At 36.3% G+C, this 13733-nt stretch overlaps 2 protein-coding genes and 1 pseudogene across 3 annotated transcripts; 1 reads left to right on the top strand and 2 right to left on the bottom strand.

Moving 5' to 3' along the window:
* Positions 1 to 123: 123 nt before the first annotated feature.
* On the bottom strand, positions 124 to 2236 carry LOC145605353 (cyclin-P3-1-like). Its single transcript, XM_081661390.1, has 2 exons — positions 1656 to 2236; positions 124 to 769 (listed from the first exon to the last, which is right to left on the bottom strand). The coding sequence occupies exons 1-2, from the start codon at positions 2060 to 2062 to the stop codon at positions 481 to 483; spliced, it is 696 nt and encodes a 231-aa protein (XP_081517516.1). The 5' UTR covers positions 2063 to 2236; the 3' UTR covers positions 124 to 480.
* A 1243-nt stretch (positions 2237 to 3479) lies between these two features.
* On the bottom strand, positions 3480 to 8438 carry LOC145604973 (uncharacterized). 2 transcript variants are annotated; one of them, XM_081660968.1, is made up of 6 exons: positions 8300 to 8438; positions 6500 to 6853; positions 5764 to 6415; positions 5413 to 5612; positions 5089 to 5333; positions 3480 to 5000 (listed from the first exon to the last, which is right to left on the bottom strand). In XM_081660968.1, the coding sequence occupies exons 2-6, from the start codon at positions 6766 to 6768 to the stop codon at positions 4219 to 4221; spliced, it is 2148 nt and encodes a 715-aa protein (XP_081517094.1). In that variant the 5' UTR covers positions 6769 to 6853; positions 8300 to 8438; the 3' UTR covers positions 3480 to 4218. The 2 variants fall into 2 exon arrangements, with proteins under 2 accessions (XP_081517094.1, XP_081517095.1); XM_081660969.1 differs by having other exon boundaries at positions 6500 to 6832.
* Positions 8439 to 10880: 2442 nt separating this feature from the next.
* Positions 10881 to 13011, top strand: LOC145603848 (putative UDP-glucuronate:xylan alpha-glucuronosyltransferase 4 pseudogene; annotated as a pseudogene).
* The last annotated feature ends 722 nt before the right edge of the window (positions 13012 to 13733 follow it).

Below are 13733 nucleotides of genomic sequence, written 5' to 3'. Positions count from 1 at the left end.
TGAACTTGATCTAAACCGTACTTGAGCTATTTCTTATAAAAAAATTGACCTGATCTTTGTTTGATGGCGAATGCAATCGACAAGCAATCAGCAAGATGATATGATCTGAATCTAAAAGTCTCAAACTAAATTTGATGTAAGCATCCGTTGGTCACTTCAAATTTTCTTGTTATCATATTACATTCTTTGGTTTGCATCTGATATTCGCTTTTGTAGCTTTGAGTCTTTTAGCTGTTATCATTTTTGCGAATTCAATTGGGATAATATGAACTTATGAAGAGGATTACTAACAAATATTACTCAGCTGCCATATCTTTGGCACCAAGTATATACCATTAACATCCTTTTGGCGAATGTGAAAGACTTGTCTTAGATTTTGAATTTCGGTATGAAGATATAGATAACTGTGTCTGTGTGTGTGGATAAAGAACTTCACGTATCCCATATCTTTAAGATGCTGAATGTGTGGAAGTGGCTAAACTATATGGCTCCACAGGTATACCCAGCAAACTTTGGAGTGCATTTAGACTCTTCTTTCTTCAACCAGCTACCCTTTAGGCCACAGGTTTGCATTGCTCGTTCATTGTGGCAGCTCCTCCTCTCATTTCCCGAGCCTGCTGCCTTCTCCAACTGTAGACAATACTGATCAAACGTCTCTACTGTGACATGAAGCTTGTAGTCGAGGCTGCATAGCAGCTTCAATTCTAGCCTGTTCATTTCTGATATGCTTACGCCTCCAACTTTGGCAAAATGTGCGTTGTTGTAAGTCCTGCATTTTGTTAAGGCATTAGTATCAAGATGTTTCATTATTGTTTGTTCTTGATGAGACATTCATGCACGTAATAGCAGCTCGAATAAAAATTTTCTCTGCGTCATACTTCAACAGTATAGTTACAGTTTATCATTACATTTTCTCACTAAATTACTTCAGGGAAAAGGAAAAATCACAGAACTATTAGAAAGGGGCTTCTTTCATAGCAGCATGCTTTCATTTATTTTCGGACAGAGGGAGTCAAAGATTAACAGTACATTATTAGTACTTTCGAGTTTTGACTAATCTGATAAATTATGAAGTTAGCAAAGATGATTAACCTTCATAACCTCAGCAGAATATACAATTATGCAAGTTGGCAAAGATTAACAGGTACTTTTATGAGTTTTATCCATCTTAAGAGACGATAGGGCCAACTAGGCCAGTGTGTATAAGGTGACAAATCCGACGTCTGACTCTTGAACAACGACATACAGTGATACAGATATGGATTGGCTTAGTTTCACAGTTTTGTGACTGTTATTTTCCTTTCAGTGTCATTTTTAACACTTGTGTTTGTGCCCACATTCTTGCAACCTAGTGGTAGCATATGTGGATGAGGAGAAACCAGTCAAATCGCTCTGTCTGGTTGCTTTCGAGTCTACTGAACTCGGGTTTGTAATAGGTCAGTTTTCGGGTTTCTTTTGGATATTTGGGTTCAACACACTAAAAGTACCACAAATCCACAAAAAAGATCAACATAGTGCTTCATATCTAATGTTTAACACTAGATTTGCTTAAAAAACAGTATTATCTAATAAGAATGTACTATTGCATAAACAGAAATATAAGATTATCTAAAAATTCATGTTATAGTAGTAATTATAGTAGTAAGTTTACTTACACGTCTTCAATAAACTTGGCAGCCACAAGGACCGAAGCAATGAGAAGGCGATGAGCATTGAGCGAGGTAAGGTAACAATTTGTGGATTGAATGAGCTTATCCATGTAAATGTATGCTACAACAAAGCAAGAAGGGCTACACTTGGAGTACTTGAACACGCGTTCCATGTACTGCCTGATGTTCAATGTAGGAGCTTTCGAGCCATGAAAGATTGTCACACCATCTTTAGTTTTCGACTTCTTGAATAACTTGTCATTTTTGTGAATGTTTCTTTCAAGAACAGATGCTATGAGTGACACAATTTGAGGAGGTTTTTCTGATTCATCTTCGAGTAGTGGTGGTTTGTCTAATAATCCTAGAGTTTTATATAGCTCTGAATTTCTACTCTTGGTGTTGAAAGTTCCCATAAAAACAAAATAATTAAGCAATGTTTAAGACACCGAAAATTGGTTTAATTTTTTTGATTCTTGAAGTGATTCAAAAGGCTTGCCATTTTGAGGTTGGGGTATAAAGGCATGTCATAGATTTGGTTCTCTAGTTCAAAAATTGAAAATTCCATCTTATCTCTCTTTTTTTTAAAAAAAAATAAAATATTTTCTTTATTTATTTATTTATTTAATATATATTTTTATTTTTTAAAAATTTTGTTTTAACTTTATGCTTTCCTTAAAGATAAAAGGGGAATATCATGGTATAATGACAAATGATTATTCCTCCTCCTTTGGACTTTTCTTGGTGATGACTAACTCTAGAAAATGCTTTTGGAAATTTTTTTATTTTGCTCATGGAATGAAAGAGAGAAGGCCGAAAAAGCATAAGAAAAAGGTATTTCTTGATACAAGTGAAAAATGATTGTGCCATTGATTTTGTTGTTCATATTTCTTTTCAGAAGAAATTACTGTCTCATCACTTAATACTCCCTCTATCTCATTAAAATCACTCCATTTAACATCAATAGTTTTCAAAAGACTTTCCCAAAAAAAAAAAAAAAAAAAAAAAAAAAAAAAAAAAAAAAAAAAAAAATTATTGGAAAATTCTAGTGAGACAGGGAGTAGATAAAAAAAACTTTGGTTTCCTTGCCTAAAATAAGTTAATAAGAGTGATTTAATTTCAAGATAAATTACAAACTAATTTTCAACAAAAAAAGAAAGAAAAAAAAAATGTGAAAGCAAAAAATAAAATAAGTTTAGGGGTTGTTCTATTTAGCTTAATTTCAGTTCAGTTTAGTTCAGCTCCAATCAGTTCAGTTCCTAATGCTCAGTAAAACAGATTAGACCCTCAATAAAATTATTAAAATTTTATTAAATTACCAAGTCAGTGAGGTATTAAAATTACAGAGTACCAAATGTACATGGCAAACGTGAAAGAACGGATGAAGTTTAATATCAAAATAGATATTTTTACATATACATTTGTTGTTTGGACAAGTTTGATGCAATACCAGCTTCAGGACTTGTTCTCTCCAGCTTAATTTCAGTTTAGTTGCTAATTTCCTTATCTCATAAACAGTTCAGTTCAATTTAGTTCAGTAGATTAGAACATGCCCTTAATTAGTCTGGTTTTTTGGGTCTAAATTCGGTCTCCGAGTGTAGGAAATGTTGATGCACTCCATAAGTCCATATTGAAGGGAAGATTAATGAAAGTTGGTGGGTTAATAAAAATACTTATTAAAATATGTTCTAACTTGTACTTGTATAAGATAAGTTTAAACAAAATAGGTTAGAAATAGGTACAAATTTCTCACGAGTCCACAAAATGTGTTTTGATAATATAAGATGAATTCAAATAAGATTAGATGAGTTAAAAGATCAAACAAGAATAAGATACTAAATAAAAAAATAAATTAAACTGAGCCCTGCCCTCCAGTGGGATTATGGAGGCATGCTCCCAACATACAATTGGTTTTCTCCAATTTGCCTTTCTAATCTAGGATATTGAAAATTTTAAATGAGAGTAAAGAGGATAGCTTTCTAACTTTGCTATGTATAGACTACACATTTACAGCGTACTATCCCTACATTACTAAGGCACCTCAATGCATTATACAGACAGATACCGAGTATGAGAATTAGAGAAACAAGTACTCAAATGCTCCAATTTTCTTACAATATAACAAGATAGGCGCCAACAAAATACAAAATTTTGTCACATAAATAACCCTAATATCTGTAGAGTCAAAAAAATATGAATAGAATATACATGGGGAGTCAAGCCACCAGTCGCTAACTCGCAGCACTGCCATCACTATATCTTTAACTACACTGCTAAAAGGTATGTGAAAAATTAGTACCTTCTATGAAAACCTCATTCTAGTTTTTTTGTATCTTTAAACTTCAAGATGTTAATTGTCTGATGATCAGTTCAATTGGGTTCAGCTAAACCTAATGGAATAGTCAAGAATCAAATAAATTACTAGCTAGTATAATGATCTACAAAAGAGGTAAACTGGTCACCTTTCCTTGGTATGAAAGTCTGCAACACTGCATTCAAAACAAGGCAGCAACTGAGCACCATACATTACGGAGTATATTGTCGAGAAATCCCCACCAATTCATTTGAAATTCTACAGTCGCTTTCGTTTTCTCTGACTCTGTTGTGCAGCAGCATTGCTGATATCACTATCAGAGGTGGATAGAAGAGCTGAAGTTGCTGATGGTTTTAGAGCAGAAGTTCTGGTTTTTCTGGAAACCCATTTCAAGGGAAGACTATTTACAACAGTGCCAATATCGCTTGCACTAGTAAGTTTAACAAGACTTTGTACTTGATTTAGCATTTGTTGTGTCAATGCCATCGCCTTGTCCAGTTCGATTGAATCATCCATGGGCTTTCTCAATAAAGTTGTTAATAAGTCTTTGAATGAATGGAAGGACATGGAATGCAAGCCCTGGCGAATTCCGCACATCATATTGACCTTGATAACATGTTTGCAAAGGTTACCTTGCAAAGCCCAGGCACAATCACAGAAAGCAAATTCTGATCCAGGATTCCAGACTATGTGAGACACATTATTGTCCTTTTGACTTTGCACCTTGGCAAAAGAGTCGTCATTATCATGAAAGCAAACAGCGGTGTCAGGGATTCGCAATGCACGTTGCCATGACGTTGAAGCTATGTACGCTTCCTTCACATCTTTGAAAGTGTCATGTTCATCAGAATAGCGGTCCAACCAGTAACTAGAGTGCAGCTCAGCGGTCAATTTGTGCACTAACCAATCAACTCTCTGAAATGCACCTAGGTGTGAATCATCATAAAGTTTGCTTTTCAATTTGATATGATAGGCTTCAATAGCACCAGCAGCTTCCTGGCTTGCAAGTGGGACACTCTGCATTATAGACAGCCACATCTCTAACAAAATAAAGAAATCTAGGGTAAGCTCAAGAAAGAAGATAAACTTATTATTTACAATTGGAATTGAAGTAGAATCAAGTCAAACCTAGCTTCGGCAACCAGCAAGCTTTAAAATACAACATGAATGCATTTTGATTAGTGAAATCTTGCATGAACTTCTCAATAGCAACTGCAGCATCCAGTCCCTTCCAAATGCTGCTCACGATATCACCAAGACGTTTGAATATCTCCCTTCTAACTTCTGTTCCACTGCATTTTTTCACTATATTTCTAAGCCATGCTCTGCGGACACGCCAAGGAGAAAACAACACAGGACAGCAGAATATATCCCTGCAACAGGAGTAAACAGTAGGTTCAGTAAACAGTATATGTAGGTTTCCTAAACAAATGTATAGTATGAGTAGCCTGCCTTATAGGCTCCAATTCTGCCGCCGCATCATCTATCACAAAACCACTGACCTTCCATCCAGTATCAACTGCACGTATTCGACCAACTAGAGCTTTCATCCACTTTGAAATATCTGGCTTAGAAAAGCTTGGAGTGATGATCCATGCCACAGGGAGTGCATGCTGTCTTGAATCAAACACAAGAAGCGTGCACAAAGGGTACTGGATGTAAGAAACAGCATAGATAAGTACCATGGAAATAGCATATCCAGTGATTTCTCTATGGAAGCAGGGATTAGATACGCGAAAAAGATTATTATTGAAGTTTTGAAAAAATGGTTTCAACAATAGCATATACAAAGTATTATCTTACTCTAAGTTTCTTTAATCCAAAGGTCGAGTCTGCTGCAATGATGCTGTGATGCCCAAACCGTATCATCTGTTGCAGTTGCCACTCTGTTTGAATCCCCAAAATAAATGGATCAACGTCAGATGAATCCTGATAGAAGAATACAGACTTTTTATTTCGCTCAACCCATAGCCGGACACTAGCTTGGTCATTTAGGTCTAATTCATGAGTAGATCTTTTAATAACCATTCCCAGTTTTTGAACATATTGAGATGCTATCCTGCCAAGTTTTGCATCAGCATCACAGTAACGTTGAATTCCTTCAAGGTGTTTCTGCACTACATTCTCTTCAGGAATTCCAAGGTAAATCATTGACATAGTTTGTTGCTGAATCTCAGTGCCAATATACGGAACTTTCTTAGCACCAGGGCCTATGGCATCTCTATCAAGAGCACCATGGCAGGGAAAACCAGATTTGTTCACATGACGTTGCTCATTATAAATGATAATTGCAAGTGTTGGGCATGCATACAAACGCTTTACTGCAAAGTGACATGTACAACCTCTCATAGACTGTGGTCTGGCAGCACGATTTCGGGTATTCAGGCGATACCGCCGACTAGGTAATATATCACCACCCTCTCCATAATCTTCGGGTCCAAAAGAGCACCAATACCTGCAATTCAAGAGGCAGAATTAGACATCAAAGTGAATTATTCATCACTTTTAAAGTCTTTTAAACATACATAAGTGTACTTACAGCTTATATTCCAAATATTCATCACTTTTGTACTCCTTTAAGCTCCCTCTCCTACGTTTCCTTCCTCTCTCAATATGAAATTGAGTAGGGAACTCCACATTAGAACACTCCCCAAAAATAAAGTCTTCAACTCGATCATAACGAATTTTAGCTACCTCGTCATGGTGCTCAGCAGTGCCAAACTTGGTCCACTTCAGATCAGCAGATGAAAACACCCCTTCTGGTGGATCTTGTACTGATATATCTTCAATAGATTCAATAACTTCCATTTGCTATTAGCTACCAGAGAAAATCAGGAACTTGTTGAAGAGGATCAATGCTTAACACCGTCTTCTGCAATGTTCATCTGGAAATCTGTTATGGAACCAACTTTATTCTTTTGTAAAATAAACTTAGAGGTACATAGAGATTAAATATGGGAGAGATAGTATCATAATCCCTTCATCACGCTAGAAAGTAAAGCCTCCAATGGGGAAATCCATATACTTCCCAACAGGAATATTAAATATTAATTTAGCACAATGGAGGGGCGATTTGAGACAATCATAGAGCACAATCCTCAAAAAAAAAAAAAAAAAAAAAAAGCTATTTACAACTTCCAATATTCAATTGGAGGATTTCAAACATAAGCCATCAGCTACCCTAGGAAAATTCATCTATGACAAAAGGTCAAAATCCATGTGTACATAATCAAACTCAAATCAGTCCCATTTCATGCGTTCCTCAATGATATCCTAGGGCACGAAGATATCCAAGTACATTTGATTGGCAGCAGCCCCGTAAGACCTGTAACTTATTGACTATTGAGGGTCACAACTGTACACTTTTCTAGGAAGCTTAACAGGTGTTAAAATGTTCAAATAAACACCAACGTACGATACGGTGCCAAACGAACATACCCGGCGGTGCGCCAAGCAGAACCCAGCCAAATTTGATTCAATTATCACATAATTTTAGGGATATGTGATTCAATTATCAAATTTCTAGCAACAAAGTAGCTGGTTATGATCCTTCATAACCAAATTTGATTCAATTAAAGGGTTGTGCAATACATTTCATGCATTCCTCAACACCTCCCCTAGGGCACAAAAATCTCCAAGTACCTTCAAATGGCTAAATCCTCTAATTTATTGAGGGTAACATCTCTAGTTCTCTACACTTTTCTAGGAAGCTTAACCAGGTTAAAAGGTTCAAGTAAACAGCAACGTACGATACGGTACCAAACAAACATGCCCGGCTGCACGCCAAGCTCATCTCAGCCGAGCTATTCCCCCCCTCCCACACCCCACCCCACCCCCGCCCCCAACACACACAAACACAAACACCAACGAATGATACGGTACCAAACAAACATGCCCGGCTGCGCACCAAGCTCATCTCAGCCGAGCTATTCCCCCCCTCCCACCCCCCTCCCCCACCCCCGCCCCCAACACACACAAACACCAACAATGCTTCCCGTCAACAAAACAACATGAAAACATCCCACAAACAACTTCAATTAACAGAACACAAAATACATACTTCCTCTGTCCCAAATTTCAACTTCGTTATCATATTATTAGTTCAAATTACACTATCAACGCGAAACGGGATCATTTAGATTTTTGACTTAATCATCATAAACCCAACTCAATATATAAATTGGGGTTCTCAAATAATTGAAATTACAATTCACAAATAGAGTAATTGCACTAAAACAAGGGGAAATTCACACCAAGAAATGATAAATTAGCAAAGAAGACTCAAAATAATTGATAATCAATCATACTATAGAAAATACTGGGGCAGAAAATCACTTACCTTAGCATGAAATGTCGCGAATTCGGATATAATAGAGAATGAAAATGAAGTTTTAACAAATAATCAAATCAAAATTTCAGAAATTTTGTGAGACGGTGGGAAATGGGAGATGGTGGAAGGACAGAGAGTGAAAGAGAGAGATGAGTGGTTTAGGGTTTAAGAGATAAATGATTTTTTTAATTTTTAGTTTTTATTAAGATTCGAACCGCAAACACAAAATTCACAATCACTCACACAAATTTTTTTTTTTTTTTTTGAATAGTATAATTACTCAAACATTTGGCATTTCCAATTTTCTTTTTTCTAGATAAAATATGGCCATATATATATTACTATATGAAAAATAAATTCAACTAACCTGTTCATATTTACTGAATTAAGCTGAACTGAACTGAACTGAACTGATTGGAACTGAACTGAACTGAACTAAACTGAACTGAATTGAGCTGAAATGAATATTTTATGTGAGAGGGAAATTAAGAGCTGAAGTGAACTGATTGGAACTGAACTGAACTGAACTGATTGGAGCTGAACTGAACTGAATTGAACTGAAATTAAGTAAATGTGAACAGGCCCTAAGGATAAGGTTAACAAATTTGGTATTGATACGTTATTTCGAGTTCAATTCGCAACTAATGTATACAAAAATTTCGAAAAAGTTAAAGTAGAAAACGTAAGTTTATATCAGTCAAGGTGAACTAAATGATCTCAAAAACTTTCTTATAAGTCCAAACAATAATGAAACTTACTTTTGTGTATGTGTGTGAGATTTTGAAAAATGTATACACGATCATATGGTTTTCAACTTTACGATGTTGCATGCTTTGACTTTGATCACAACATTTACTTTGTATCTTTCGGCCCTATTAGGGGGCGTTTGGTTCACATAGTGCTATGGGGTTGGAATCAGGAATGGAGTTAAGGTGGTATCGGGTTGGAACTTGATACTTAATACCATGTGTTTGGTTTAATTCTGGAATGGAATATCTCACTATTCTCTCCTTTTATTTGATACATAAGGGAATGGAATAAGCCAAACCCACCTCCCCCCCCCCCCCCCCAAGGTTTCTAAACCCCATACCTCATGGGTTTGAGGTATGGGTTTGAAATTCATATTTTTGACAACCAAACATATGGTATGGGTTTTATTCATTCTAAACCCATACCTCATACCTATATTTCGTGAACCAAACGCCCCCTTAAAGTACTAATATAAGATTGCAATGTAATATAGATTTATAGTAAGGAAATTTTCATATTTGCTACCACTAAAAACACCACGCTTCACATTTGCTACCTGTTTAATTTTTTTTTTTTTTTTTTTAAATTTTACTACCACCTAAAACAGGGTTTGTTAAAAATCACTACCACATGCCTTATTCTGTTACTATTTCCGTTAGTGGGCCCACTCCACCGTTTAGCCACCCCTCACCTCCCCCCTCCCCCTGCTGGCGCCGGCGCACGAACCCACCCCCTCCCTTTCCCCCACCCTATGCGCATCCAATCCCCCTTTCCCCGTTCTTGAGCTCCGACCCCCACCCGAACGAAAACCACCCCCTTTCCCCTTCCCTCCACCGGAAATCGGCCCCCCTCCCCTGATTCCCCCACCGAAATCGACCCCCTCCCCTTCCCCTACCCTTTTCGGCCGTTCCTAACCCTAAACCACCACCCCAAAACCACCCTAAACCGAATATTTAGGCGCCGGCCACCGGAAGGGGGGAGGGTGGTAGATTAGGGGAGGGAGAGGGTGGCAGATTAGGGGAGGGGGTGGGTGGGGTTGCTGGTTTTTTTAAAAAAAAAATTTTAAATCTTTTTAATTTTTTTTAAATAAACTTAACGGAAATCCTAACGGATTCCGTTAAGTGGTAGTGATTTTTAACAAAGTCTGATTTAGGTGGTAGCAAAGTAAAAAAAAAAAAAAAAAAAAAAAATTAAATGGGTAGCAAATCTGAAGCGAGGCATTTTAGGTGGTAGCAAATGTGAAAATTTCTTTATAATAATTACTCTGTAATGTTATTGCAATGTAAAACTATTAGGCTAGGAGAGCTCAACTATATTAATCAACAACAAAAATCATAGTTAATACTCTTATTGTACACATATGTAGTATTTCGTATATGATTTCATTTGTTACAGACAAGTATTACGTAGTATATAAAAATTGAAACTTGTCCCTACTAATAGTATACAATGCAACAATATATATAATCACTATGTGGTCAAAAGTATATAATTTAGACCATAACATCTTATAACAAATATCAATTGATCACATGATGATTAAGTTTGTTCGTTCATATTTCTCTTACAATTGCAATCATCAAAGGGAAGTTGATTGATATGTTTAATTAGTACCCAAAATCAATAATAATCAAGTCAAATACCGAACCAAATTACAAATTTATTCCCTAAAAATAATAATTAAAGGAACTAATTAAGAAAAACCAAAAACTTCAACTAGACGTGCAACCATGCACGATAAGGGTGTTTATTTTGGTCAAGACCATATATACAAATATTTGTTTAGTTGTTTACATACAACAACTATATTCTTCTAATTTTTTTTACAAAATCAAAAAAAGAAAGAAAGAAATCCCCTTCACTATCTATCTATACGTATAAGTAGTTAGCTAGATAGCTAATTCTAAACTAAACGTGACAAAGATCAATAATCATAATCCATATATTTATCACCAAAAATGTCTTTCACCAAGCTTGGCCAACAAACAATATCATCCACCAATACTTCATCAAAACGAAGACCCTTGATTCTAATTCTTCTCTTTGTTATCTCCTTCCCTCTTCTCTTCCTTAGTACGGCGTTCTTCCCTAATCCTCAACTTGTCGATGTCATCCATCTTCAGCCACAGCCACAGTCTCAGTCTCAGACTCAGTCCTCCGTCTTTTATCCAAACAAGGTCAAACCACCTAGATGGCTCAAGGTCATTCTTGAGACTCACTTAACACCTTATGAAACCCTTAAGGTGGGTTTGGTCAACTTTGATCAGGAGCTAACCCAATCTCACCTGAATCTAGATGGTGTTGCAAAGTATGTACACATACATATTGATCCCGTTTCATCTAATATCACTTGGGAAAAACTCTTTCCAGAGTGGATAGATGAGACGAATCCTCAAGGTTGGTGCCCAGAGATCCCCATGCCAGAGCTAGGGAAGTACTCTGGGCTCGACGTGGTGGTGGCTCAATTGCCATGCAAGGAGGAAAGGGTAGAGATTGAAAGTAATGGAAATCGTAGGAAAGAGGGAACAAGAGATGTGGATAGGTTACAAATAAGCTTGGCAACTGCTCATCTTGTTGTTGAGAATGGGATTAATAGCCAAGAGAAGGATATTTACGCGGTGTTTATTGCAAATTGTGAGCCTATGTTGGAGCTATTTAGGTGTGATGATTTGTTATGGCATGGAGGGGAATATTGGGTGTATAAGCCTAATATAGACAAGTTGAAGGAGATGGTTAAAATGCATGTAGGAAGTTGTGCCCTTGCTCATCCTAATGCTAGAAATCCAGGTAATTTAATTATTTGGTTATGCTATTATATTTATTTGGTGAATTGCTGGTATCACATTTTGGTTACATGCATGCATGTTTATACTCAATTTTGGCTTGAAAGTCAGCTAACCACTAATATGTAAATTGTAAGAAATTTAGAATAAAATCCTACAAAACTTGTACACTATAATTGAATAAATCACACATATATTTAGTTTTCTTTTCTTAGATTCATCATTGATTTACTGCTAATTAATTAATTAACATGCACAGGTAGTAGACAATTGCAAGCCATCGCAAATCAATTACCAAATGAGCTTCAAGCTTTAGAAAGATCACCAAGAGAAGCCTATGTCACGGTCCTTCACTCGTCCGAAGACTACGTGTGTGGAGCCATAGCTCTAGCTCAAAGCATCCTCCGAACTAACACCACTAAGGAGCTAATCCTCCTTGCAGACCGCACCATTACACGTAATTCTATATTAGGCCTACAAGTCGCGGGTTGGAAGATAAAACGAATTGATCGAATCAAGAGTCCCAATGCCAAGATTGATGCCTATAACAAGTGGAACTATAGCAAGCTAAGGATATGGCAATTGATTGAGTATGACAAACTAATCTTCATTGACTCTGATTTCATAGTGTTACGCAACATTGACCATTTATTCGGCTACCCTCAGCTCTCAGCTGCACCTAATGACAAATGGCTATTTAACTCCGGGATTATGGTCCTAGAACCATCTAAGTGCTTTTTTGACAATCTTATGAGCAAACGTTACACCTTTAGGTCCTACAACGGTGGGGACCAAGGATATTTAAACGAAGTCATAACCTGGTGGCACAGGCTAACCCTAAAATTAAACTTCTTAAAGTTTTTCGACAAAGAAGGTGGTGAGCGTCTAGTCCCTGAGGACCGATACACGGTCCATTTCCTAGGGACAAAGCCATGGTTATGTTATAGAGATTATGATTGTAATTGGGATAGAGAGGATTATCACGTGTTTGCAAGTGATCATGCACATGCAAAGTGGTGGCAAGTGTACGATTCAATGCCAAAGAAGTTGCAAAAATATTGTAGGATGACAAGGAAACAAGATAAAGGCGTTCGCAATAGAAAGTCAAAAGCTCGAAAGGCTAAACTTTCTGATGGGCATTGGAAGATTGAGCTTAAGGATCCTAGACAATATAATTTGGTGGGCTAAAAAGCAATGCAACATCATAGTAATTAGTTAATAGTTTTATACTTCATTTATACTTAGATTTTTACTACTTGTATATTTTAATTTTTTATTTCCTTCACAAACGTTAGATCCATATAAACCTGCAATCGTCACCCAAACAAGAGGAGGAAGCGAGGGAAGATTAATTCTCATCACCCACCCTTGTGGCTCTCTAGACACACACACAAAAAGGAGGGAGTGAGGGAGGAGTAATTTTATCTTGCACACATTGAAATTACAGTCTTACATGAAGGATACAAAAAGACTTATAAAGCGTATATACTTCGTGTATATATAGATTGAGGATTGGAAGGGATAGGAAAATGTTAATGTTATGAAATGCTATGATTAAACAAGATGAAATCTTGTATATATACTTATTCACAAGATTACTTGTGAGTTGTGAATATCAACATATGAGTGTATGACCACATGTTTCAAAACTTTTCAATAGGTAACACAAATTGAATATGCTTATAACTCACTAAATTATAATGAATGATCTATCTTGAATCTATCCAAATCAAGATATCAGCTCAAATACAATAACCAACAATTTCAAGCACATAATATTTCTTAATAAACATACAAAGAAACCATCTTAACAAATTTCATTCACATAAATATATATACAATACTATTGTTGAATAATTACCTTTCATTAAAATATTATGCACAATGTAATTAACTTAATTAGTTAATAC

Source organism: Chenopodium album, chromosome 22 (genome assembly GCF_948465745.1).
Source record: "Chenopodium album chromosome 22, dcCheAlbu1.1, whole genome shotgun sequence".
Classification (NCBI taxonomy): Eukaryota; Viridiplantae; Streptophyta; class Magnoliopsida; order Caryophyllales; family Amaranthaceae; genus Chenopodium; species Chenopodium album.
This window is presented reverse-complemented; position numbering and strand designations above follow the sequence as displayed.